Genomic DNA, 25,689 nt, shown 5'->3' on the forward strand with positions numbered 1-25,689 from the left:
ATCGCTCTGACATTTTGTATTGGGATATATTAGTACATAAGTTTACATTGATATGACAACAACAACAAAATTAAATTTATAGAGCGCCTTTTAAGTCGGGAGGACATCCCAAAGCGCTGAACAGTCAGGTGTCGGGGCCCGAGCATGGGGGAGGGGTGGTGTAGGGGTGAGGGAAGGCAAAGAGATGGGAGGACGATCGAAGGCACGATCAAAGAGAAGGGTCTTGAGACAGGCCTTGAAGGAAGCAAGGGGGCAGAGAGGCTGAAAGCCTGGCCACCAATGAGTTGTAACATTGCATAGTAATTATTGGTCTGCTTTCTGTCAGATTTATTTTAAAAATTGTTTTCTTGCAATTTTTCCTGAGTTTGCGGGTGAGAATGGCAACATTGATCCAGATATTTCACTATTTCTCTGTGCCCACAGGAAACAGTTCCAACTTTGCTGTAGACACAGCCTATTTTGTCTGTTTTCTGTGCACTATGTTCCTTGGAAACTGGGTCAGATAATGGCAAAGCAGAATACACAGTTGCAGCATCCATCAAATTTAAAAAAAAACTCCTTGGAGAGTTGTCAAAGCGAGGTTTTGTGTTGTATGTTATTTTTCAAATTTTACTAGGTCTTGAAATGCCAGATTTTTCCATTCGTTAGAAACCAAGCCTGTGAAATAAGGAACATAGGAACAGGAATAACCCATCTGGTCCATCAAGCCTTTTCCACCATTTCCTTAGATCGTGGATGATCTACAATCTCCATACCCCCGATATTGTTATGAGGCAAGTATTTATCTATTTCCTCTTAAACATTCCCGCCAACAACATTTATAGTCGTTTTCAGAAAATGAAGTCTGAGCAAAAAAAAAGTCTCCTGATTTCACTAGTTACAGGAGGTCTGTCTATAATTTTTTGATTATACTCCCTTTCTCAGGATTCTGCACCCATATCTTCTGTTCCTGACTGTCAATTTCTTTGCTATCTTTAACACAAAAAAAAGTGTAGACATGTTCAGGAAATGGGAAAATTGGATGGATAGGATTATCTGTCAAGTTCAGGGTAGTTGATGAGTATTGTACATTTGTAATGATCTATGAAACCCGATTGATATGTGTTTGAATGATAAATTAGCCCAAAAGAACATTTACTTTGCAAGATAAATAACTATAAAATAAACTGTGTTTTATAATCCCATGACACTTGGATTGCCATTAAATTAAGTTTTCATTCGGATAAATTGTGTCCATTCAGGATTGTATTTTACTTATTAAACAAACGGATAAATAAAAATCAATATAGTAAACCTTTAGCTGTAAATTAAGTCTTGTTCCACATTGTTCTAAGGCTGGACTATGGGAACTCTCTCCTCGCCGGCCTTCCCGGCACCTCCCTCCACAAGCTGCAGGTCATTCAGAACTCTGCAGCTCGTGTACTGTCCCGCACCAGGCTTCGGGACCACATCACTCCCACCCTCGCTCACCTACACTGGCTCCCCATCCCCCAGAGGATCGAATTCAAGATCCTCATCCTCACCTACAAGGCCATTCACGGCCTTGCTCCCTCCTACCTCTCCGACCTACTATCCGTTCCTCTGGCTCCGGTCTGCCCCACATCCCCCGCCCTAACCGTCCTAGCATCGGTGGCCGGGCTTTCAGCCTCTCAGCCCCTAGGCTCTGGAACTCCATCCCCCAGTGCCTTCACTTTGCTTCCTCCCTTTCCTCCTTCACGGCCGATCTCAAGACCTTTCTCTTCGACCGTGCCTTCAGCTCCCCTGTCGACTCTCTACCCCCTCCTCGCTCCCTCCCTTCCCTTCCCTCCTCCTGACCATTTCCCCCCCTGCTCAGGTCCCGACCCAACTGTCCAGTGCCTTGGCACATCCTCCCGACGTGAAAGGCGCTCTATAAATGCAATCTTGTTGTTGTTGTTGTACAATTTTATAATCTGGGAAATGTCGCAATTTTTGTGTGAGAAGTTCTGCATTTTTTTTAATAGAAATCCCATTCAGATAATATATGATGAGTTGTGGTTTAGAATTTTCAGGTATACTGTTTTCTAGACAATGGACTGATGCGAATCAATGCAAAGACAGTAGTTATCAATAATGCTCTAAAGGGGAGAAATTCCACTTGGCTCTAGATTTACTCTATTAACTTAGCAATTCAGATTGTCCAAAATTTGGCAAAATTGTTGAATTCAGTCTTAACTTTTAAATCGGATACCTGTAATTATTAAAATGACTTATAGAAACCTAGCCCCAAAATTGAAACAGAATTTACCAAATTCTGGATGCTCTGAATTACTAGGTCAATATAGTAAATCCCGACCCAAGTAAAATTCCTACCCCATTATGCCCTTCTCTGAACCAGACTATAAGCCTATCACCCTTATTCCAACGTTCAAATCCTGCCTGAAGACCTTTCTTTTTGATCGTGCTTATGGTCACCTCCCCCCTCCCACTCCCCCTGGCTTAGGGTCAGACTCCGCAAATGTCAAGTGCTCCGGGGACACTACCCCATGTAAACAATGCTAAATAAATGCAAGTTGTTGTTGTTATCCTTCCTAGGCTGCATGAGCACTTGATTCCCCCAGCAGATGGATTTTAAGATACTTTTAACTGCTTCCACTCCCTAGCCCCACCCACCTCTGAAGTCCTACTCCCTACTCACGTCTTCTGGTTTGCTAACTCGTGCGTGCTGCATGTCCCCTTCCCCAAAATGTCTGTGCCTCACTCCTACCCTCTGGGCTTTCAAACCTTCTAAAACCTACCTCTTTGACTGCATCTTTGGACAACTCTCTCCAATGTCTTGTGTTGCTCGTGCTTCCACTCTCTGTTAGGCTGTTTGAGACCTACATTTTCCTATATGAAAGGTGCTATATAAATGCAAGTTATTAAGATATAGCTCATGCATTTCCATGAGCTACAGGCAAACCGTATTATAGCCCCACCATTCAATGAAGCGATGCCTCAGTCTACTGTGAACCTACACTAACCGGAAGCAAAGTACACCTGGCTTCCAGCATTAACCAGCTGGCTTCCTGCGCTTAAAAAATGATTCGCGTCCAGGTCATTCAGGTCACCATTGATTTTGCTTCCTGTGTGCATGCATGCTAAGCGCAGGAAGCACCACTAATGTCACTTTGCTTGTGAGGTTTCCCTGTACCACCACTGATTTCACATAAGGGATTGTAGAGAAGCATTTTTAGCATGTTGTTATGCTGTGACACATTTTAATATCCTGTTTTACAACTGTACTTGAGGGAGAACGTTGAAAGCATTAAGCTTGATTTTTGAACCAAGAATGGTAGCTATCTGCTTTGTTTCCCAATATCACATGAGCATTGCAGTCACAAGATTAACTCGGTTGATTGCTGCGGAATTGCTGCAGTTTAAAGTGTCCACTAGGTAATAGGTATGACTGGTTTAATTTTTATTGCAAGGTATGAATTTTCTTCAAAAATGAATGCCTCTAACGATGAGTCACTTCTCCCATTCATTTTAAATTAAAAATAAAAGCTGAACATTACATTATGAAAGCCCTTTATCGCTTCAAAATGTCTGAAAGCACTTAGCTAAGAAATTTGGTCAAATGTAGTAGAATTGTAGTCCAGTGTTTTGTAGCCAAACATAACAGCCATTTGCACCAGCAATGTCCCCCAAGAGGTTGATTGACCTGCTGATGTTAACTACTCTTGCTTCTTGTGTATGCTAGGTAAAAGAAAGGAGTGGTGATACAATTTTTAATTTTAAAAAAGTTTGACTGTGTACTTGTGTTCCATTAAATTGGCCATGCAGACTGTTGTGCTTGTGCAACGTGCAACAGACAGTGCGTTCTCCATTCCAGACGAATGGAAATTCCCATTCATGTGTGGAACTCTCCGTAATCTGGATTGGATATTCTTGAACAGAGTGATGTGGTTTTTTTTTGCAAGTGTTAATACTCCCAACAGACTGAGAAAAAAAACACTGGCATTTTTCTCCGATCTTGTTTGGTAATTGTAGTTAATTAGTTCACAACGCCTCCCTCTGAAAAACAAATTACGTCTTGGATGCAACAACAACTTGCACTTATGTAGCGCCCTCTATGCAGGGTAGCATCTCAGAGCGCTGTAATGTATGACTGGCTTTACAATTGATGTTTTGCTGAACTATGTAAAATAATTATCAAGCACCTTATTAATTGTCTTAATAATTTAGAAATGCTGTACTGTATAGAAAGAGTAAATCGTTTTCTTAGGAAGTGGTAAAAATAACACCTACATTTTGCAATCGTTAATGAAACCAGAAATTACACTTGTGTAACCAAATGTTTTGGTTTCTCAATCTAGCCTTTATTAAATCTGAAACATCTATTTTTTTGTGACATCATTACCATTTACAGTGAATTCCAGCAAAGTACTTTGGTATATTTCTGGTTGTTTTGCACCTTCATATCTGAGTGGATACAATGGGTAAAAGTGACTTTTTTTTAAACAGTGTTGTGGTATTTTTATGTTCTCAACAGGCAAATCGGATCTTGGTTTAATTTCTCAATTAGAGGAGAGAATCTTTGGCAGCTAGCACTCCCCTAAAAATACACTGGAGTCACAATCTTAAGTATGAGCTCAAGTCCCAATGTGGAGTACGAACCCGTAGCTTGGCCAGAGATGAATTGATATGGAATGAGAAGATTATATTATCAGTGGTACAGGGAAGACTAGAGTGTAGTTGACATGATGTACACATAATTCCCCGATAGACATGCAATTTAATGATGACAAATAATGTTTAGCATTCTCGCCTCCACGACAAAAAGTCATGGGTTCAAGCCTTGTATTGGGACTTTGAACTTGTATAATCCAGATTGACACACTATCTCAGTCCTAGGGAAATGCTACATTGCGGAATATCCACCTGTTCAGCTGGATGTTAAAGATCCCATGGCATTACTGTACTCAAAAAGAGAAAAGTTTCTCTCAATGTCCTGGTCAACAAAAAAAAGATAATTTGCTTCATAATTGTTTGTTGGACTTTACCATGTCTAAATTGTCTGTTGCATTTGCCTAGACTTTATAGTATATGCTATGAAGCATTGTGAGATGTCCTGCTGATGTGAAAGGCACTGTATCAAATGTAAGGATTATTATAAATAATACTACTCAGTTTCTTGAGAACTGTTTTCATCCCCATAGTCCTTCATACAGAGTTGTGAGAATGTAAAATGTACTGTCTCAGAGCATCATAGATGCAGAATTGTTGGATGTTTTAAAGAGAGATCAATCGATGTTTGGATACAGATGTTTAAAATGAAATAAATAACCAATTATAACTGCTGCGATCCAATAAAATGGCAGAACAACCTTGATAGGCTTGACATGGGATCCTCCTGTCTCTAAACCTTTGAATTGTTCCAACATGAACTTATAGTATGGAGATTGATTTACCTTTATACTGTGGCATTGAATATTGGGATTGAGTCCACGTCAAATCTGCTGTAATATTATAATTAACGCTGTACGCTGGTTAGGGTCTGACATTTGTAACACTGCAGGTTAGTGAATAAATGGAATGACACAAAGAAACAGCTGTTTCTTTTTTTTTTAAATTTAAACTACGGCATTGGGAGATTGCTGAGCAGAGAGACTTTTAGGTGTAGGTAAAGAGAGTAATCCTGAAATAGATTTGTTCCATGAGCAATATACAGCATTGATTCAAAAAGCCTGGAGGAGCATTAAACACTCAGGGTTTGTGCAACAGCTTCACTTGCTAAACTACTCATTAGTACTGTGCAGATGGGTTAATCGACCAGAATCTTCAAACTCTTCAACTGATCCAATTGGTAGTATTGCTTCTATTAGTGTCATTGATTTAGCTTCGATCAAAATGCGCATTTCGTGATGGGGATTTTCGGAATATAACTACCGGCACGGACAAGTTGAGCCAAATTGCCTGTTTCTACGATGTAATGTTTATAAACCTGTCTTACAAACGTACAAGTAGTTATCAATCACGAAAGATTAAGGTGACTAATACATAAAGGTCTCCCTGACACTATGCCTGTTTTTCATTTCAATTGGTACTGGCACCAGCTTTATGTAGCAGTAAATTTGTGATTTGCAATGCCTTCAACTGAAATGTGTCAAGACACTCACCCCAAAGGCGGGCACATGAGGAGGAGGTGGAGGAGAAGTTCATAGCTTCCCAAAAAATGATTGAGCACTTTCTTTTAATTATTATGGATCTTGGACTTAAAGCTCCATCGTGCCCTGAATCTAACAAACTGATATCAGGGCTTAAAAGGTTAAATTATGAGGATCAGTTGCCTAAATTTGGTCTCTATTCCCTTGAGTTTAGAAGGTTGACGGGTGATCTGATTGAGGTTATTAAAATAATAAAGGATACGATAGGGAAGATACAGAGAAACTATTTCCTCTGGTGGGGGAATCATGAACAAGGAGGTATAATCTTAAAATTAGAACTAAACCATTTAGAAGTTAGAGCTAAACCATAGCATAGATATATTTTAGGGGAAACTAGATAGGTACATAAGTGAGAAAGGAATAGAAGGTTATGCTTGAAAGCTTAGTTGAGAAAGGGCAGGAGGAGGCTCATGTGGAGCATAAACACCGGCATAGACCAGTTGGGCCGAATAGCCTGTTTCTGTGCTGTGTATTCTCATCTATTCTAAGTGAAATTAGGAGGCAGTTTTTCACCCAAAGGATAGTGGAAATCTGGAACTGTCCCCCAAAAGGCTGTGGGTGCATTCACATTTTCAAGACTGAGGTAGATAGATATTTGTTAGGTCAGGCTATTAAGGGATGTGGGGCAAGGGTGGGTAATTGGACTTGAGGTACAGATCAGCCATAATCTTATAGAATGGTGGAACAGAGTCGAGGGGTTGAATAGCCTATTCGTGTTTCTATGAGCTCCATTTATGAACTTCGTGGATTTTAAATGTGGATTTTTGTACCACAGAACAAGTTTGAAAAATCCCCAATTTAAGGGGAATTACTTGTGCACACAGAAAAATTATGTATGCAACAATTCAGATAACTGGGTCATGTTTTTCTTATTGCAGGAGTCTCTGAAAATGCAATTAGTGCAAAATGCATTGGACAGAAAATGTCAAAGATGCCAACCATTTGAGTTAAAAATGAATAAACAAGATGTATAGATGTGCTTCAATGACATCAAATGTGGTCCAAATCAAGGGAAGTCTTCAACCTAATCTGATCAGTCATAATTTCATCACAATCTGCTCTAATGCCGTGGAACTATGATCGCAAGCAGGTTTAAACAAAATCTATTCTCCTAGCAGCCTGCAAATAAGTGATAGGTGTTTGGGTGGCAGTCTGGCTCAGAAAGTAGCACTCTTGCCTTTGAGTCAGGAGATTGAGCGATTTTGGGATCCAACCCCACTTTGGGACTTTGAACTATTAATACTCTAAATGTTCCCGGAAACTACCCCACATGAAAGGCTCTATATAAACGCAAGTTGATGTTGTACTCTAGGTTGACATCCAGGGCAATGCTACAGGAGTGCTGCATTGTCGATCATGCCATCCTTCGGATGAGACAATAAACCAAGGTCCTGTCTGCTTGTTAAATCTCATGCCACTACTTGAAAAGGGAAGGGAGTTTTGCTCGGTGTCCTGGCCAAAGGTCCCCCAGTTACCATTGGTCATTTACTTCATGGCTATGGGAGGATGCACAAATTGGTAGTTGAATTTACCCACAAGTACACATGCTACAGTAAATCCTACAAAATGCTTTGAGCTATTTTGATGTGATAAAGTGCTATATCAATGCAAGGATTATTATAACTAACTTTGATTTTGAGAGAAAATACTCTTTTTACGGACCAAGTAGACCCTAATATTGTTGCTAGTTAGAAGTCTAAAATACACAACCCCCCACGAACATCTCAAAACTCAGTGTGTAGTCGTTGCCCATGTTTATACTCGACATGAATCTCCACCCACTCTTACTCCCTTCCATTCCGTTCTCCCTCGTGTATATCTAGCTTCCTCTTAAATGCATTCATTTGCTTCAACCACCTCTTTGGGCAGCGAGTCCCACATTCTCACTAACCTTTGCATGAAGTAGTTCCTAAATACTCCTCTAGATCTCCTAGTTGCTATCCTACTTGTGTCCCTGGTTACGGACTGTCCAACCAGTGGGAACAGCCGATTTATACTAACCTTATCAGACACTTTTATAATTTTGAACACCTCAATTGGGTTCCCTCTCAAAAATGTGTTTTCTCTAGTGAAAAGAGCCTAACCTATCCAGTCTATCTTACCAGCAGCAATCCACCAGCCCTAATAAATCTACCTTGTACTGTTGTCATTGCTGCTACATCCATCTTTTGAAGCCAAAGGATGTTTATTGCCAAGCTACAAATCCAGCATTCTTTGATCATAAGCTTTGCTCTTTTTCAGATAAATTAAAACCTGCTTCATGGCTGATTACTTGAAATGTAATTACTAAGGAACTGCATTGTTCCTTTGTCCCTGCCCAGCTGTTTGCGCATACATTTTTTCCAGCATCCATTGGGAGTACTCGCGCAGTTCCATTATTGTATTTCTTTATATTGTAACAACCCAAAGGTGAAGAGCTGCACAATTAACAATATTGTTTAAGTTAGACCTAATTATAATAATAATAATAATAATCCTTGCATTTGATATAGCGCTTTTTCACGTCGGGAGGACGTCCCAAAGCGCTTCACAGAACACACTGTAAAGTGAATTGACTGTATATTTGTGGGCGAGCGCGGCAGCCAATTGCGCACAGCAATGTCCCACAAACAGTCGTAGATTGAAAATGACCAATTTTATTATTGTTTTCGGTTTTGGAGGGATTATTATTAGGCGTGTGGAGTAAGGAAACTTGCCCAAGGTTTCGCCCTGCCGGGAATTGAACTCAGGTCTCTCACTTGCAAAGCGAGTGCTCTAACCACTGAGCTACAGGACTCCACAAATTATATTAATTATTAATTATATTAATCCTCTTGGAAGAATCCATAACCTTTGGCGATTTTTTTCCCATATAATGTAGTAAATCATGCTGTGTTGCACAGTGAAAAAATAGTGTTGCTTGTGGACCATTAATTAGAAGTCTGCCAAACCGGCCAACTGGTGTTTTCAGTGCTAACTACTGAGAACATTCAGCATAAATCGAAATCTATTAGTGGATTTAAATGATAGACGGGAAATCAAAAGGTCTTATTTTTGTAGTTGATGTTTTTGGAGAGAAAATAACATGGGATTTCCTCAGGCTCGTTACGATTAGGACCAGAATAACTTATTTCAGGTCTTGAAATGAAGCAAAGTCTGAGTCTGATCCGATTAAAATACATATAAGCTGGTGCCAGGCAGAGAGTGGTTCAGCGTTTTAGTGTCATCTTATGCCAGATGACGAATTGGAATTCTGCCGAATAGCCCTACGGTATTCCGAGGGAATGGGTATTGCAGTGATGGAATTTAGTCTCACTTGCTCGGTCATAAGATGCATGCCAACATTAAATTAATGTGATTGTCTAGTTGCGTAGAAGGCTGAGTTTGAAAACTAAAAATCTTCATGCATGAAATTGTGGTCATGAAAGCAGAACTAATTTATACATGTTCTCCCTTTTCTTCTTTTGAGGGCGGGACTCAGATTTGTAAAAAAATTAATCTTGCTTCTTGATGTTCCTGCAAAGTATTCTTACCATACTGCACTGTTCGGATGATTTCTGATATAAACTAGAGTGGAGTGGACCGACTCTCTCTCCTCTATTTATTTTCAAAAAATATTTAATTCAGATCAAGGAAAATCTCTATTTGGGATTTCGGAATTTAGGGTTCTGGCCCCTTTTTTTTAAACCACTGCCACATCATTCTCTGAGGCCAATTAGACTATTTTGTCTTAAAATTTTAAAATCATGCAATTCTGGAAAATTCTTAATTCAGAAGCCAGTGCTACAACTATGGAAAATCAGCTTCTAAATGATGACTGAATTTAAGAATTTGCCTCACTTCTGTGTAATCTTAATTTTTTTGACAAAATAGTTTTGCAGTCTAAGACTAAGTGGAAAAATGTGCCTCTGGTCTCCTGGCAGTAAAGCTTTGTGACCAAAAATAGTATGGCTCTTTTCCCGAGATTGAAACTACGTGTAGCTAAGGCATGTAGACTGCAGCTTCCCACCTATAACCTGATCCCATTTTGCAATCATTGCATAGTATATACACATATACATTAGATATATGCGGTGAAGCGAGCATAACTATCTTCCATAATAATAATCTTCACAATTGATATAGCGGTTTATCAAGTCTTTGAGACATTTCAAAGCGCTTCACGGAATATACTGTAAAGTGAGCTTACTGCATATTTTCTGGGCAAAAGGTGAGCCAATTGCACACAGCTGTGTCCCAGAGACGGACATGAATTGAGTGAACCAATCATTTTTTATTTTAATTTGTTTATTTGGAAGGGATTAGTACCCACAGAAAAGCGATCCTCCAATCTACTAACCACTGGGTTCCTGCTTACCGCTAGGTAAACAGAGGCGTGTGGAGTATGGAAACTTCTCTAAGACTTTGCTTTTTTTTTGAAAAACTAAGAAAACATTTAGGAAATATCGAAAACTGTTTAGCTCAGGATTTATTTTGAACCCATAAAATTCATTTTACTGCATTACTGCAATGGTATTATAATCTTGGCTCACATTTCCATTTCATAAATTATTTCTTAACTTTGATTAGATCTTCAACTGTATTTTTTCTTAATTTTAGAAAAAATGTTTATACCTCACTGAAACTTGGGCCGAAACTCTTCCAAGAGGAAGCATATTATTGGAATTTCCAATTTGTATACGTTATCAAAAAAAATGATATTTTACAATAACTTGCAGCGCTCTTCACGAAGGGTAGCATCTTGGAGCAACGAATAGTGGTGGAGCTTGACCCCACACGGGAATAAAGGGGAGGTAACCAAAGGAACGTTCGAAGAGGAAAGCCTTCATAGTTTATTCATTTTAATAGTGCCTTATGACAAACAGTTTTTTTTTCATGTGGATGGTTCTCTCACATTCTATAGCTACCCTTCAAATTGTGTAACGTCTCAGAGTGCTTAACAATGGCATAGTTTGGCGCCGTGCCAGGGAGAAGGAGGAGATGATCTTAGGCATGATCAAAAAGGAGAGTCTTGAAAGGGAACCCGAGCATTAAGGGGAAGTGGTGGGATTCAGGCAGGAAGTTCCAGAGATTCGAGGCATAATAGCTAAACGCCCAGCCGCCTTTCAAACTAGTATTTCACACATGCATATGCATGGTTTCTTTGGCACCAAAGACTCTGCTTGCTTCTCTTCCCCCACCTCAGAGGATAGTTCAAAATATCTCAAAAAGTATCGCAAGTCAGCAACAACTTGCATTTATATAGTGCCCTTCACATAGGTAGTATCTCAGAGCTCTCAAGTGAAGTTTTGAGGGCAACTCAGCAGTCACTTTGTAACCCCAAGGTCCCACCAACAGCCATGAGGTGAATGACATATTTATCTAAAGAACTGTTTTCAAATATGTCATGATTAATGTTGACATGAAAACAGATGAACGAGACCTTCCAAAAAAATGGCTGCTGTACCAACACAACAAACGCAAATTCTGCACCGGATCATCAGCATAGATTGCAAACTCAAATCCTGATGTAGGATGTGATCTGATTGTATGATACGTGGGGAATTTTTGCAAACCACATATCATACTACAATTACATAGCAAACAGATTGTTGCATTGTGTCTGTTTTGCTTAGGAATTTTTTTATATATTATCGTGCCTTTTTAAAATTAGTTTTATGGCCAGATGAAATTTATTGATTCATAAAAACAATGCCTACAACACTGGTTTTATGATAGATCTAGATCTAAAGGTTTTCAATGCAATGTCCCATTTTATGGGACATTGCATTGAAAAGAAAGTAGGACTGCTCAAAGCAATATAAGCCTAAAATAAGATTAAACAGATTAACATTGGATTAACAGAATCCAAATATTTTATGATCTCAAATGCGTTGTCTTATCTACAAGTCCAGACAAGATAATCTGAAATAACTATAAAGTTGTCAGCTTTAAACAGCTATTCTGTTGTGAGGATGGATGTACTCGTTGATATAAAACGTAAAACTGAATTGTGTGGAAAATTGTTGCATGATACAGTATATTTTTCTTGCTCAGAAATGAGTACCTTTAATGTTGGGAAATTGTTTGTGGAGTATATTTGTTCCTACAACTTTTTTTTGCGCAAGTGTGTCAATAATTCATTATCTCTGTGGTCTTATGATCATTTGTGGCTTAGATATGAGATCTATTGCTGTGATTGATAACTGTTGTTACAGAATAGCATTCAGTGTCTGGTTAAAGGAAACCTACGCAGTATCATTTCACTGCAATCCCATCGCAACAACAACAAGAATAAAATTACATTTGTAAAGCGCTTTCCACGTCAGGAGGATGTCCCAAGTGGCTAGACAGATAAAGTTTCGGACCCGAGCTGGGGGTCGGGGAGGGTGGAGGGCAGGGGGGGAAGCAAGCAGATCGAAAGCATGGTCAAAGAGGAGGGTCTTGAGATGGGTATTGAAGGAGGCAAGAGAAGGGGCAAGGAAGAGGGACTGCAGGATGGAGTTTCAGAAGGTTGGGGCAGAGTGACGGAGATAGTGGGGCGAGCGAGGTGGGGGATGTGAAGCAGGCCGGAGCCCGCTGACCAGGCCAGTAGGGGGTTAGGAGGCCTCTAAGGTAGAGGGGAGCATGCTTCACAAAATTACAACATGCTTCATAAAATTACGAATTTGCTTACAATCCCATTGATTCCACACATGTGCAATAAGAATACTTCCTAATCAATCAATTTATGAAATTATTTCCACTGTTTAATTTATTCTACTTAGTCAATGACTAAAGGTCCTCAAATCAAGATAATTAGAAAAATGGCAGATTAGGAGGAATTTCTTTACACAGGGAGCTGTTGGGATGAGGAATTCCTTTTGAATGCAGTGATCGAGGGAGAATCCATATTAGCTTCCAAGAATAATAATGGGTCATGTTTTTGGATTTCAAATAGATTTTCCTAATTCTGTAATCTTTGATATGCAAATAAGGTTTCCATACAGACGTTTGTCATCTCAAATATAAAAAACATTGTGCCTCTTTGAAGACTGGGAAAAGTTGTTACAAGTGGCAAGATAGAGGGATTGAGGCAAAGAGTTATAATAGTCCTTCATACTTCCATTTGATGTAGCATGATATAGTTGAGATGTCTCAAAGCACTTCACAGGATATACTGTAAAGTGGATTGAATGTATTGTGGGCGAGATTTAGATTGTTGCCATTGCAGGTTGTTTTGAGAGAGAGAAATGTATTTCATTTTTATAGTATCTATAAGGTTGAAACTTTAAAATGCTTCATAATAATTCATGTCACTTGTAACAACTGTTTTTGTAGGTAACTAATCAGTTTTGAGAGGGTGATGGCTGGCCAATGTAATTGCAGAATTGCATTTTGGTGCATGATATTTAAGATGGAAAATTAACTTGTGATGTTATGACTCACTTTTAGTTTGTATTTGAATAGTAACCAGCTATCTTGTCAAGCTCTTATTAAATTGTTCTAAATCCTGTTGCCACACCCCCAACAGCTAAAACCAAATTTGAGTAATATAACTGTTTGCCCAAATTTGGTTTTAGCTGGTTCAAATCGTTTTACGTGGGTTGAAGCTCTATTAATACAAGCATTTTTAATTCTCATGTTCCATTTCATGATTTACATGGGTAGAGATCTCTTTGGTGCTTCCATTGAGATGGCATGAATTTGTTTTTCACTCACATAAAAAATGGTGTAATGAGCACTTCCTGTCTCACAGGCACATCATATGCTAGTACAACTTTTCTGTGGTGTGGGAAGAATGCATTTAAAATTAGATTTGATTGTAATTCAGCACCAGGCTCATTGTTTAATGTCAGAAGGTGGGTACTCAACATTCGGCAGTTAGGTGTCATGTTATCATGATGCTTGTGGTGCTTTATAAACTCAGGAAGTATCCAGTGACAACACTGATCCAATTTGTACAGGACAATCATTGAGAAAATAAATATTAATTGTGCTTTTTCCTCTCGATGTAGACCCAATCTTTCTTTAAGGCTTGTCTCATGGTTTCATGAGACTTTCACTGGAGATTTCTTTTGTTTCCAAAGCAATAGGACTTTAGATCGCGACTGAACACCTTCCTCTTCGACCGTAATTACGGTCACCTCCTCCCTCTCCCCGGCTCAGCGTCAGTTTCTGCCTCGGTTAATCACTCCAAGGCACTGCCCTGCGTGAGGGATGCTATATAAGTATTGTTGTTGACTTGCAATTTTCTAACCAAAATCACTTTTAGATATTAACTTTTAAATATCTTTAAAACGTTGATTTATTTGCTTAGTTAGAATATTGAGGACTTTAAAATATTGCCGCACAGGAACCTATCTTCTGACAAGTTTCCTTTCTGTAATGCTGGTTAAAATGGCTTATAACATCATGTTATAAGCTGGTGATGCTGATCCCAAACACTGATTGTTTAGCGCCTTGGGACGACCTCCCGACGTGAAAGGCGCTACACAGATGTAATTTTGTTGTTGTTGATGAGGTCACATTTAAACAGGTCACCACAGCCTCAACCATCTAACTGTATCAGGGAAATTTTTAAACAAATCCCAGTGTCGTCAGTGAACCCTGTTATTTAAGAATCTCCAATGAAAGAGAATAAACAGAAGTTANTTTTTCTTCAGCTGGAAACTTTAAAACCTCAGTTTTAAATTATCAGAATTCATTACATTAATTCTGAAAGCAATACTGTCAAATGCAAGGATGAAAGATTCCGGTATATTTTAGAAATCTTTTTTCTGAGAACCTAATCAGACCAAAGGAGCCTAGCGTTCAACAAAATTGGAAAGAGGAGTAAACGTGAAATGAGACCAGTTGAACAACAATAGTTGGGTGAGTCTAAGCTTGGGTTTTTAACAGTTTATAGACTTATGATGGAGGAAAATCTTAAGATGGTAAGATAATGAATAGTTACGTGCTGTTGGTTAGACGGAAAGGGATATAAGAAATATTATAATTGTCATATCAAAAGACATGGAGGATATCAAGATTTAGTGATTCAATCATTGCACTGAGGAGTGATGGTTACAATGGACATGCGATCCCAACAAAGATAATAGAGTAGAATGGGATCAGCAGCAGAACGTGGAGGCATGAACAGTGAGCATCTGGATGTGAAGAAGAAAAATATAGGATTTGTGTGACAATTAATTTGTATGATCCATTTCAGTGTATTTGGTAGGACTCGTGCAGCTGAGTCAGAAGGTTGTGGGTTAAGCCCCACATTGGGACTTCAAGCTCTTAGTCTGGGCTGACACTATTGCAGTGCTCCTCCAACACTATTATTGTCACAGATACTGTCCTTTGGATGAGATGTCAAACCGAGGTCCTATCTGCCTAGTCAGGTGGATGTTAAGCATCTCACAGTACTATTCAAGACTAGAACGCAGTTTCTCCCGGTGTCCTGGCCCCCAGATAAAAATATGGTAATTTATTTCATGGCTGTTTGTGGAACATTAATGTGCACAAATTGGATGTTCACCTATAAAATAGTCATTAAACTTTAGAGTTAACACTTTGAGATTTTTTGACATAAGTCCAGAGTCCTTTAGCTCAGTGGTTAGAGCGCTCACCTCACAAGCAAGAGACCTCGGTTCAATTCCCGGCAGGGCGAAATGTTGAGCAAGTTTCCTTATTCCACACCCCTTTGTTTACCTAGCAGTAAGTAGGAACCCAGTTGTTAGTCGATTGGCAGATCGCTTTTCTGGAGGTAATAATTCCTCAGAAACAAAAATCGGTCTGTTTGTTGGACACTGCTGTGCACAATTGGCTGCCACGTTTAGCCCACAAAATATAGTCCATTCACTTATAATAATTTAAATAATCCTTGCATTTAATATAGCACCTTATTACATCTTCAAGACGTCTCAAAGCGGTTCACAAAATATACTGTAAATTAAGTGACTGTATATTTTGTGGTGAATCGCGGCAGCCAATTGCGTATAGGAAGAGAAGCTAGCAGGGTCTCCTTAGGGGATCAGCTGGCTTCGAGGTGACGTTCTTGGTAACTGAATGTCAGAATGAAGTCAATCCTCTGTCATGGTCTCGGTAGTCCGATTGCTGAGTGAGGCAGTTCTGCAGTTTTCCAAAACACTGCTAGCTTCTCAGCAGGATTTGAGAAGCAAATTGGGACAATGGGAGCAGGGATTTTGACTACTCTGCTCCTGTTAACACTGCAAGTCAAGCTGACACCTGACATCTATTACCTGTAGTGTTGATATTCAGGTCTGAGAGGGTGCCTAAGGTCTTCCATCATAATTCTATTCTTTAATGCAATTTCAATCAACTACTACAAATTTCGTTTTTGAATATTGGTATCTCAGCTATTCAATTGTTATAATACAATTGTTATGATTCTGATGAATCATTTGAATTTTTTCATAAGAACTTTGAATTTCCAGGGAAAGATTGTGGAAGATGATTAAGACAAGCTCTTCAGTCATGGCAGTACTACAGTGTCTGACCAGCTGAACAGTTAATGGAATTAACGTAGCACTTGCTTGCGTGCCCTGCTTCTCGTAAGGATATAGCTTTGAGTATCTACAAGTGGAAATAAATGCATTTAATTGGTTCTATTGGTAAATTAAGTTGGCTAAAAAGTGTGGCGCATTCTTTGACCATGTTTCACTTCAGTAATAAAAGCCTCAGGGAGTACTGGGTTGATGTTGTGTATTGGAGCATGCAGCAGCTCCTTTCACAATCATAGGAGCTAGTGTTTCAGAGCAGGCTGAGAGCAGATCCACAGCTTGCTGACCAATTCTTCTGGATATTCATGCAGTGGAGGGATTTCCATGATCCAGTGGCACACTGAAATGAATAGAACAGTTTTAATAACTATTGTCACCAGTGGAGCCCTAGAGAGAATCTTAAGTTGTGAAAGGTTTGTTTCTGGAGGTTATAATATAAAATGTTATCGTTAATTTTACCAAGTAAGGTGCAACTTTATAATTTTTTAAAAACAAGGGACNTTTTTTTCCCTCCTCACCCATACTCTTCCCCCTCTAGACTTTCCACTGAACTGAATATCCTGTCAGTTGTTTGCCACTGCTTTATTTTGTAAATCAAAAGGATTTACTAAGATAAAGCCTATAAATGGTGCACTGACTGTTAACTCCTAGTTATTCTTTTTTTAATTATTGACTACAAAGACATGACGAGTTTGTTTCTTTGGCAAGGCTAAATTGTAGACAAGTTTCCTTACTCCAAATGCCTCTATTTATCAAGCAGTAAGTATGAACCCAGTTGTTAGTCGATTGACAGCTTGCTTTCTGGAGGTAATAATCCTTCAAAAAAAATTTGGTTATTCAATCCACGACTGTTGGTGGGACACTTCTATGTGCAATTGGTTGTCGCGCTTCGCCCACAAATAGACAGTCAGTTCACTTTACAGTATATTCTGTGAAGCGTTTTGAGACGTCTCAATGACGGGATTAGGCGATATACCAAATGCAAGAATTATTATTATGCCAAAAGTTTCCCTGAAATAAACCACAAGGCACTGAAAAACCAGAAAGAACATTCACAAGAATGTCTCTAGCATGCAGTGACACAGCTACAATTACATTTTGTGTACATGGTTGCAGGTTCAGACAGAAATGGAGAAAGGCAGATATTTACAGTATTTGCATAACAGGGCTTCATTTTTTAAGTTGTTCTTTGTGTGATTGTAATGAACATGGACTACTGTTGAGCTATGTAAGTTCAGCTTTGTGCTGAAGGAGCAGTTTCAGTTCAAGATTTGATCTGCAAAGTGGCTTTAAAATCCAAATATAAAGGTCTGCACTGTGATACATTAATAGATGATCTGGTCAATAAATGCATCATTTATTTACAAGCAACTAGGCTGGTCTTGTTATCACATCTGGAATAGGTGTCGAAATATATTTTATAGTCATCTTTTTTTGCTAGAATCCTTATTCTATAATTAGAAGGCATGTGTGACTGGACCATCAGGTTTTAGTCATTTAAATCTGTTGATTGAAAGGTATCATGCCATGCTGGGGCTTTGAGTTCAAAGCCTAGGCTGTTACTTCAATGCAGTTCTCTGGGGAGGCTGCATTATCAGAGATGCCATCCTTCAAACTGAAATCCTGTCTGTGTATTCAAGTGGATGTCAAAGATCCCATAGCATTATTCGAAAAGAGAACGGCGTTTCTCCCAGTGTCCATACCAACCAGCCACCGATTTTTAAAAATATTGGTCGTTCACTTCATGGCTGGATATAGGACACTTGCTGTGTTCGTATTAGCTTTTCAGTCATTTCACTTTGCAGAAGCTTTGGAAAATACTTTGAAACAGTTTCAATGTTCATATTAATGCAAGAATTTTTATTATTACATCCGTGGTGACAGTGGAGCCCACTAATGCAGCTATATTTCTACCACTAATTCCCTGCAAACAAATGCTATAGATTTTAATGGGCACAGTGGCTGGGGTGGGTGGGGGGAGAAAGCACAAGGCAAAGGAGCAGCTGCAGTTACTTTGCCAAGATTGGACCCGTGCCAGATTAGGGAGTGGCAGCTGTGTGTTACCCACTCTACTCTCCTGCAGTTTGACCTCATTTCCCTGACAGTAAATGCTAAGGGCAGATACAGCCCATTCATTGTGGTGTCTGTGCAGAGTCTGGTATCCCAGTCTAGTATTGTAACAATATAGAGAACAGCTGATTGTCTTGTTTAGGAGACCACTGGACATGTTAGATTAAAAATGCTCTCTGGAGGAAAGTGAAAAAGGCACAGAGGTATATAGATGGATAACACTGTGGAATGAGTGCTGTACAGAAAATGTGTCTGCTGAATCCTGCACTTACATCCTGCAGTCTTGTGGCAGTATTGTAAGCAGCTCCTTCATGTTACTCACTTGTCAGTCAATTTGGATTGTAAGATAGTGCCATGGACATTGGTTTGAGTGGAAAGATCATTGGGGAATGTGTGAGCATAGCATGTGCAATAAACCAGCTGGGATAGCCTCTTCACAAACTCTTTGTACCAAAAATAAATACACCCCAGCTTTGACGCAAGAAGACATCAAGGATCTGAATGTTATCAGTTGTCATAATCTGAACCTTAAGACAATTGTCTTAAATTCAAATTCTGCAAAATTTTGGATTATTCTTAAATTTAGTGTTAATTCAGAACCTAGATTTCCACAATCCATTTCAGGGACTATGAAAAACCAACTTTCAAATTGTGACTTGCATTTAAGAATTTTCCAAAGAATTCTCCATAATCTAAAATTTTAAATGTAAATTTTAAGGCAATGATTTTAAGGCTGTGAGAAGTTTCAGGCTTCTGAAATTTTTAATGCACCTAGAATTCAAGTGAATGGAATAATAATAATAATAATAATCCTTGCATTTGATATAGCGCTTTTCACGTCGGGAGGACGTCCCAAAGCGCTTCACAGAAGACACTGTAAAGTGAATTGACTGTATATTTGTGGGCGAACGCGGCAGCCAATTGCGCACAGCAATGTCCCACAAACAGTCGTAGATTGAAAATGATCAATTTTAATTATTGTTTTTGGTTTTTGGAGGGATTATTATTAGGCGTGTGGAGTAAGGAAACTTGCCCAAGGTTTCGCCCTGCCTGGAATTGAACTCAGGTCTCTCACTTGCAAAGCGAGTGCTCTAACCACTGAGCTACAGGACTCCACACTGAATGAGATGGGAGATTCAGACAAACCTATTTCATCAACAAAACTGAATTGGGCTTAATGCACGACATTATTGTGAGAATTAAAGAAAGGGTTAATTTAACTAATTTCATATTGAAATCGTAGTGGGTCTTGCATTCTTCCATTTTTCTTAAACTACTGTGTTATTGAAATTGAATAGTATTCAGTAAACAGTATAAAACCTCTAACTCAAGCACAAGAGCTAAAGTTGTTGAATTGGTAGCCTCTTTTAACTACAGGTTGACAAATTGCACTGCTGGTGTGCTGTTTCCATAACAGCTAGAGGTTAGATGACCAGGTTTGGACAAGTGGCTTTACATGTTCGGGGTGAGCTCCTTGCAGAGAATTCACACGCAGAATGATTTGCTTATACATTGAGGTAGCAAAGTGATAAGTGATGTAATAAGTTACCAGTTCTGACATCTGAACTCGTTTGTGTCTGATGTAATTAAACTACATATTTTGCAGATTTGACATTTGGATTTGTTCCCATAAACTGTAATTACTGTTCATTTTGTTAAGTAGTTGTCATCACTTGATATGCCATTATTGGGCTCATTGTTGTATCTCAGTGGGAATAAGAAGTGGTGGTGTCTGAAGTATTGACTTGAATACAGTAAATAGCAAAGTTCCTTTTCACTTTAATCAATTTATGGGACAGACTCGCAGGAAAAGCTCCCATGTTAATGCAGAGTTGATTCTACCTCAAAAGGATCTGAATTTAACATAATGCCCTGATAATTACAAACTAACCCTATTCCTGATGAAGATATTCCCTGACTGATCCCCTATTTGGTTGATCATCTCTGTTTTTCCACCTCCCCATCCTTCCTTTTGCACACGTAGACATCCTCTCTCTCTCTCTAGGGCTCTCCACAAGTAAACCAAATCATGCTGACCAGTACTAATTTACATGCATTTGGGAACCACTAATACAATTAAAAACCATGGCCACAGTCATCCCCCACCCCAACCCTGCCCCGGAGGCAATTTTTAAAAAACATTATTAATCCTTGTATTTGGCCTTCACTGTATCTTCCTGCCAATGTAATGACAGTACAATTGGCCTCAGCATCTGTGCTCAGTAAGTGAAATCAACAAAATACTCAAACTTGGTTCCATTATGATGCTGATGTTTGCTGTCAAAGCACACCCATGATAAATGGCCACCCGATAAGTCGAGGGTTGTCTCATCTCTTTAAGCAGTATGGGAGAGTACCTTCAGGAGAGAAAAGGAGAAAAAAATCATATTGCCTCGTCACCAGTATTGCCACACTTAGGTATTGTAGGATTAGAACAATGGTTACATAGTGTTTAAAAATCTAAGTGCAAAGTTGTGTTTTGTAAATGCAAATGTATTGTCCAATAACTAGATTTGTCTCAAGAAAATCTGCAATGGGACAACTGCCAAAATAAAACAGCTTGCCTGTATCTTGTAAGGATCTGTGGGCATACTGCCAGCATGCTTTAACTTACATCTATTCATATTTATAAATCATCTTTCATGTAATAGAATATTTCAAAGCACTTCACAAATGTCGAGCACACCAAGCAGCGAATTGACATTTAAGCCTAGTGACCAAAACAGTCAATCAGTCAAAAGGCTCAGCCACCAATAGGGTAGTGAACGGGGTGAGGCACAAGCAATAGGTTTGAAGAGGGTAGGTAGTCGAGTGGAGGTCTGGAGAATACATAACTACATAAGACTGCAGAGAGCTTTGAAGACCATGATCCTCTGAGGCACTAGGAGCTTTACCACCCAATGTGAAAGGCCTATATAAATGCAATTTTTTTGTTGTTGTTAACTTGGAAATAGCTATGGTACTTTGTGCTGGAGAGAACTTGGTTTGTAGAGTTTTGTATCAGTTGCAACCTCTGAAGATTGGGCATGTTGGGAGGGAGAAGATTTCTCTTTCCACGACCCTTTTTCTTGTCTTTCCCCTTTCTTTCTCTTCCCCTCTCAAACACCCTCATGCACATGGACGTTTTTTCTCTCCACTTGTGCCCCACTCTCTTTCTCTCCCCTGTGCCCCTCCTCCTCATTTCCCTGAGCCCTTACCTTTCTCTAACCCATAGCCAGCCCCCTCTTTCCCATCTTTAAATTAAGTAGTTAATTTATGTCAATAAAAATGTAAAGAAATCATCATTTTGAGGAATATTACAAATTGCATCTTCCTAAATGCTTGGGGCATACAATAAAGCCTGCTAGCAAAGTGACTTATTTGGCTGTTCTGATGTGCAAGTTTCAAGCCAAATTCTGATTCTTTCATGTCTAAGTTTAGAATAACCCCTACCCTGAGCCTGATCTTAAACAGGGAGAACTGAAATAATTACCATTAGGTTGAGGTACACGTTGTGGTCTTGGTTTCTCATGACCTTCAATAGAGCACAAATAAAATGAGAAAACGTCATACATGTTGGTACACAGGCATTTAGCATGCCTAAAGAGGGGTTGGATGCTGAACTTCCTACTTGGCAAAATTGAGTATTCGTCTCAACTATCTTTGAACTTGTTGCCGTATTTTGTGCTTTCATCTGACTTGCTGTCCAGCGCCTTGGGACATCCTCCCGACGTGAAAGGCGCTCTATAAATGGAATCTTGTTGTTGTTGCTAAACTGAACACTCAATAATGGTATAGAGGTCTGCCTTGGGGTCAAAGAAAAATTATGCCACACCTACCCTAGCTACTGAGAAGACTAAATCAGGCCATTTCCATCTCTCCCTCTTGCAGATGGAAAGCGGATAGCTTCAGTGGAAGGGAGGAAAGGAGTAAAAGGGGGGGAAAGCAAATATGGAGAAATATGTTATGTTTTGCTTACTTGAAATCTTCTCAACTTTCCATGTGTCCAGTTAGAAGAAAGGTGGTTTACTCCATCAGGTCTGGCCTCCTCCTTGTCCCGCAAATCCTCCGCTCCACCCTCGGTGGCCATGCCTTCAGCCACAACGTCCCGAGGCTCTGGAACTCCCTTCCTCATTCCCTTTGCCTTGCCCCCTCTCTTCCTATTTTCAGGTCTCGGCTGAAGACCTTTTTTTCCAACGCCTTCCTCCCCCTCCCCCTGGCTCAGCCCCAGGTTGCGTTACTGTGAAGCACTCTGAGACGTCCGGAGTGGAGGGCACTAAATAAATCCAAGTCGTTATTGTGTAATGTGGCTTACAGATAAGATAGGTTTAGAGTTAGGGCATTCATGAAATAATGGGGGAGGACAGAGAGAGAGAGAGAGACTCTGCCTCTATCCTAGAATAGATCAGACACTTAATTATAATAACTGCACTTTCAGCTCCTGTCAAGCTAATCTTTATACACCACCGCTCTTTTAATTTTTCTGCCTTTTCCTAGAAGCGTTTATTCATGCTGGGATATGGTTTATGGGTACTGGAAGTCAGCCAAAAGCCTGATCTTTGTGAGAGCCTGGGAAGTGAACATCAGTAAGCTTATTTCAACTCAGTGGGGCATCACAGCTCAACCTGATTTCATCCTCATCTGACATTCACATGTTTCAGTAAAGGATATTAGATTGTGATCAGGAATAGATACCAGACTGAGCTTTTCCATGCTCGATTTCTGGTCTAGGGATGCTGTCGAGTACCTTTTTGCAGCTTTCAAACTCATACCACTGCACTTTTTCCTGTTCTTTTTAAAGCAGCAAATAACCAGCTATTATTCCATTCTGGTGTGGCAACCATTTAGTTTAATTAAGCCTGCAGCATGCCAATCATACATGGTGTGGATGCACTACCTCGCTGGAGAGATGCCAAGTGTATAACCCATACCCCTGTCAAATAAAGGGATCTCTTGGGCAATGCTTGATGTCAGCATATTTGCCATTTATAGAATTCATTAAAGTGAAAGTGCTTTTTTTGTCCCAGAAACATCAGAGAACTGATCAGCTTTTTTTTGCAGATTACCATAAAATGAAAACAGTGGTGCTTTAGATTCCTCCCTGTCGTGCGCCTCAGGCTGCTTGAGAAGTGGTTCTGTTTGAACCAGTTCTGAAGAATTCTGCAATATAAACAGAGCACTGGTGTACAGTTTTATATCCTCTTGTAGTTCAAAGTTGACCTTTCCAATTATGCAATGCTTCCTATCTTGTCATCAAGTAGCTTATTTAACTTTAATCTAGTGGAAAATACATCTAAACCTTCGTTGTTTTGATTTGGACATCCGGTCGATTCATGTAGAAACCCAGCATCGTGTGCAGATTATCCAAAACAGACTGGTTGAGACCACCTTTGCTTATAGTTTGGTTATTCATGCTGAAGTCACATCCCGTGCATTGTGTGTTATACATGCTGTGCTAGGAGGCTTTGTGATGTACTTCCTGTGTACCAAATATGCCCAGAAAGAGCCGATGATGACGGAAGGAACATCGGCAGTATTCCTTACTTATTGTGCCTATGCAAAACTCTGGCCTTCTGCATGTCCCTCATGCCCTCTTTTCCACCATTGGTGGCCGCATTTTCAGCCACTACGCCCTGAAACTCTGGAACACCCTTCCTCTATCACTCCGCCTTGCCCCTTCCTTCCCCATTTTCAGGTTGCACCTGAAGACCTTCCGAATCGATCGTACTTATGGTCACCTCCCCCTCCCCCCAGCTCAGAATCGTGCTCCACCACTGTCTAGCGCGCTGGAACCCACCCTCTGTGAAGGGTGCTATATAAATGCAACTTTTTGTTGTTATGTGCAGCATGCAGGACATGACCTCAATGTTTTCCTCCGCACAGTGTAGAACACACAGCAAGTGACGTTGGTGGTGACAGGACGGTGGATATATTTTTTTCGCAGGCCAGTTCTAAAGCTGTCTAACTAATTTGGATCTGAAGCAGGCCTTGTAATGGGTTTGCAGGCTGTTTTTAATATAAAGAGAAAAGGGAGTTGTTACACGTAATAGGTTAGGATCTGGGTTAGGGTTCAAACCAGCCCTGACTGATGACACAGTTCCCAGCGGCTTGGGCCCACAGCATAAAACTGCACCAAACTGTCAGTATCACTCAAACAGAGTGGGAAGGGGGAAATATATAGTTTTGTTGGATGTGCATCTCTGAGACTAGCTGGTAACATTTTGAGGCTAATGGAGGGTGCACTCTTGAGTGTTCAGTGTTCAGTTTCCCAGCACTAACACTACTCCATCTTCAAGATGGAGAATAGTAGTCACCCAAAAATAAGTAATGTGATGAAAGGTGCACCGTATGATATAATATTAACAGCACAAAAGCAGGCCATTCAACCTGCATCATGTCGGTTCTGTTTTTCTTTGTCCCCACCTGATGTAATCTCACTCTCCTGCTTGTTCCCCATACCTTTTAAATATCTTTATCTCCCATCTTTCAAATGAATTCATGGATTCAATTTGCATTCATTTAGATTATTGCCCACAAGCTCATTTGTGTTCGGTCAATCTAATAATAGAATATAATAATAATCCTTGCATTTGATATAGGGTCTGATCATGTTGTTGAGACGTCTCAACGCGCTTCACAGAATTGAGAGACTATTCCACTCATTGACTTTCCCACATCAGCCCCACACTCCTCAAGACATTGAATTGTCATCTGAATGTAATTTTGTTCAACATCTCTTTCAGATGGAAGTATGAATTTGGCAACCACTGAATGAGGGAGTAATTGCATGTTGCCATGACAACCAGCCGTTGCAGTCACCTGCCTGAGGTTCTTCCAGACTGCACCAACTTGGTTCCTCCAGTAAAAACAGTGGAAGATTCTGCCGGCAGTGTGAATGGGCAGCCGCAGTATGTGATGCAAGTTTCAGCCAAAGACGGGCAGCTGTTGTCGACAACGGTAGTTAGGACGCTCAACACCCACAGGTATGATAATAATAATCCTTGCATTTGATGTAGTGCCTTATCAAG

At 39.8% G+C, this 25,689-nt stretch overlaps 1 protein-coding gene across 1 annotated transcript in view; it reads left to right on the forward strand.

Moving 5' to 3' along the window:
• marchf3 (E3 ubiquitin-protein ligase MARCHF3) overlaps positions 1-25,689 on the forward strand; it is a 59,633-nt gene that overhangs the window by 9,965 nt on the left and 23,979 nt on the right. Inside the window, exon 2 of the mRNA XM_007899360.2 lies at positions 25,405-25,644. Coding sequence (XP_007897551.1) covers positions 25,457-25,644 — 188 coding nt within the window. The 5' untranslated portion in view covers positions 25,405-25,456. The remainder of the gene's footprint in view (positions 1-25,404; positions 25,645-25,689) is intronic.

The sequence above is a fragment of the Callorhinchus milii genome, unplaced genomic scaffold, assembly GCF_018977255.1.
Source record: "Callorhinchus milii isolate IMCB2004 unplaced genomic scaffold, IMCB_Cmil_1.0 Scaffold1, whole genome shotgun sequence".
NCBI classification, from domain to species: Eukaryota; Metazoa; Chordata; class Chondrichthyes; order Chimaeriformes; family Callorhinchidae; genus Callorhinchus; species Callorhinchus milii.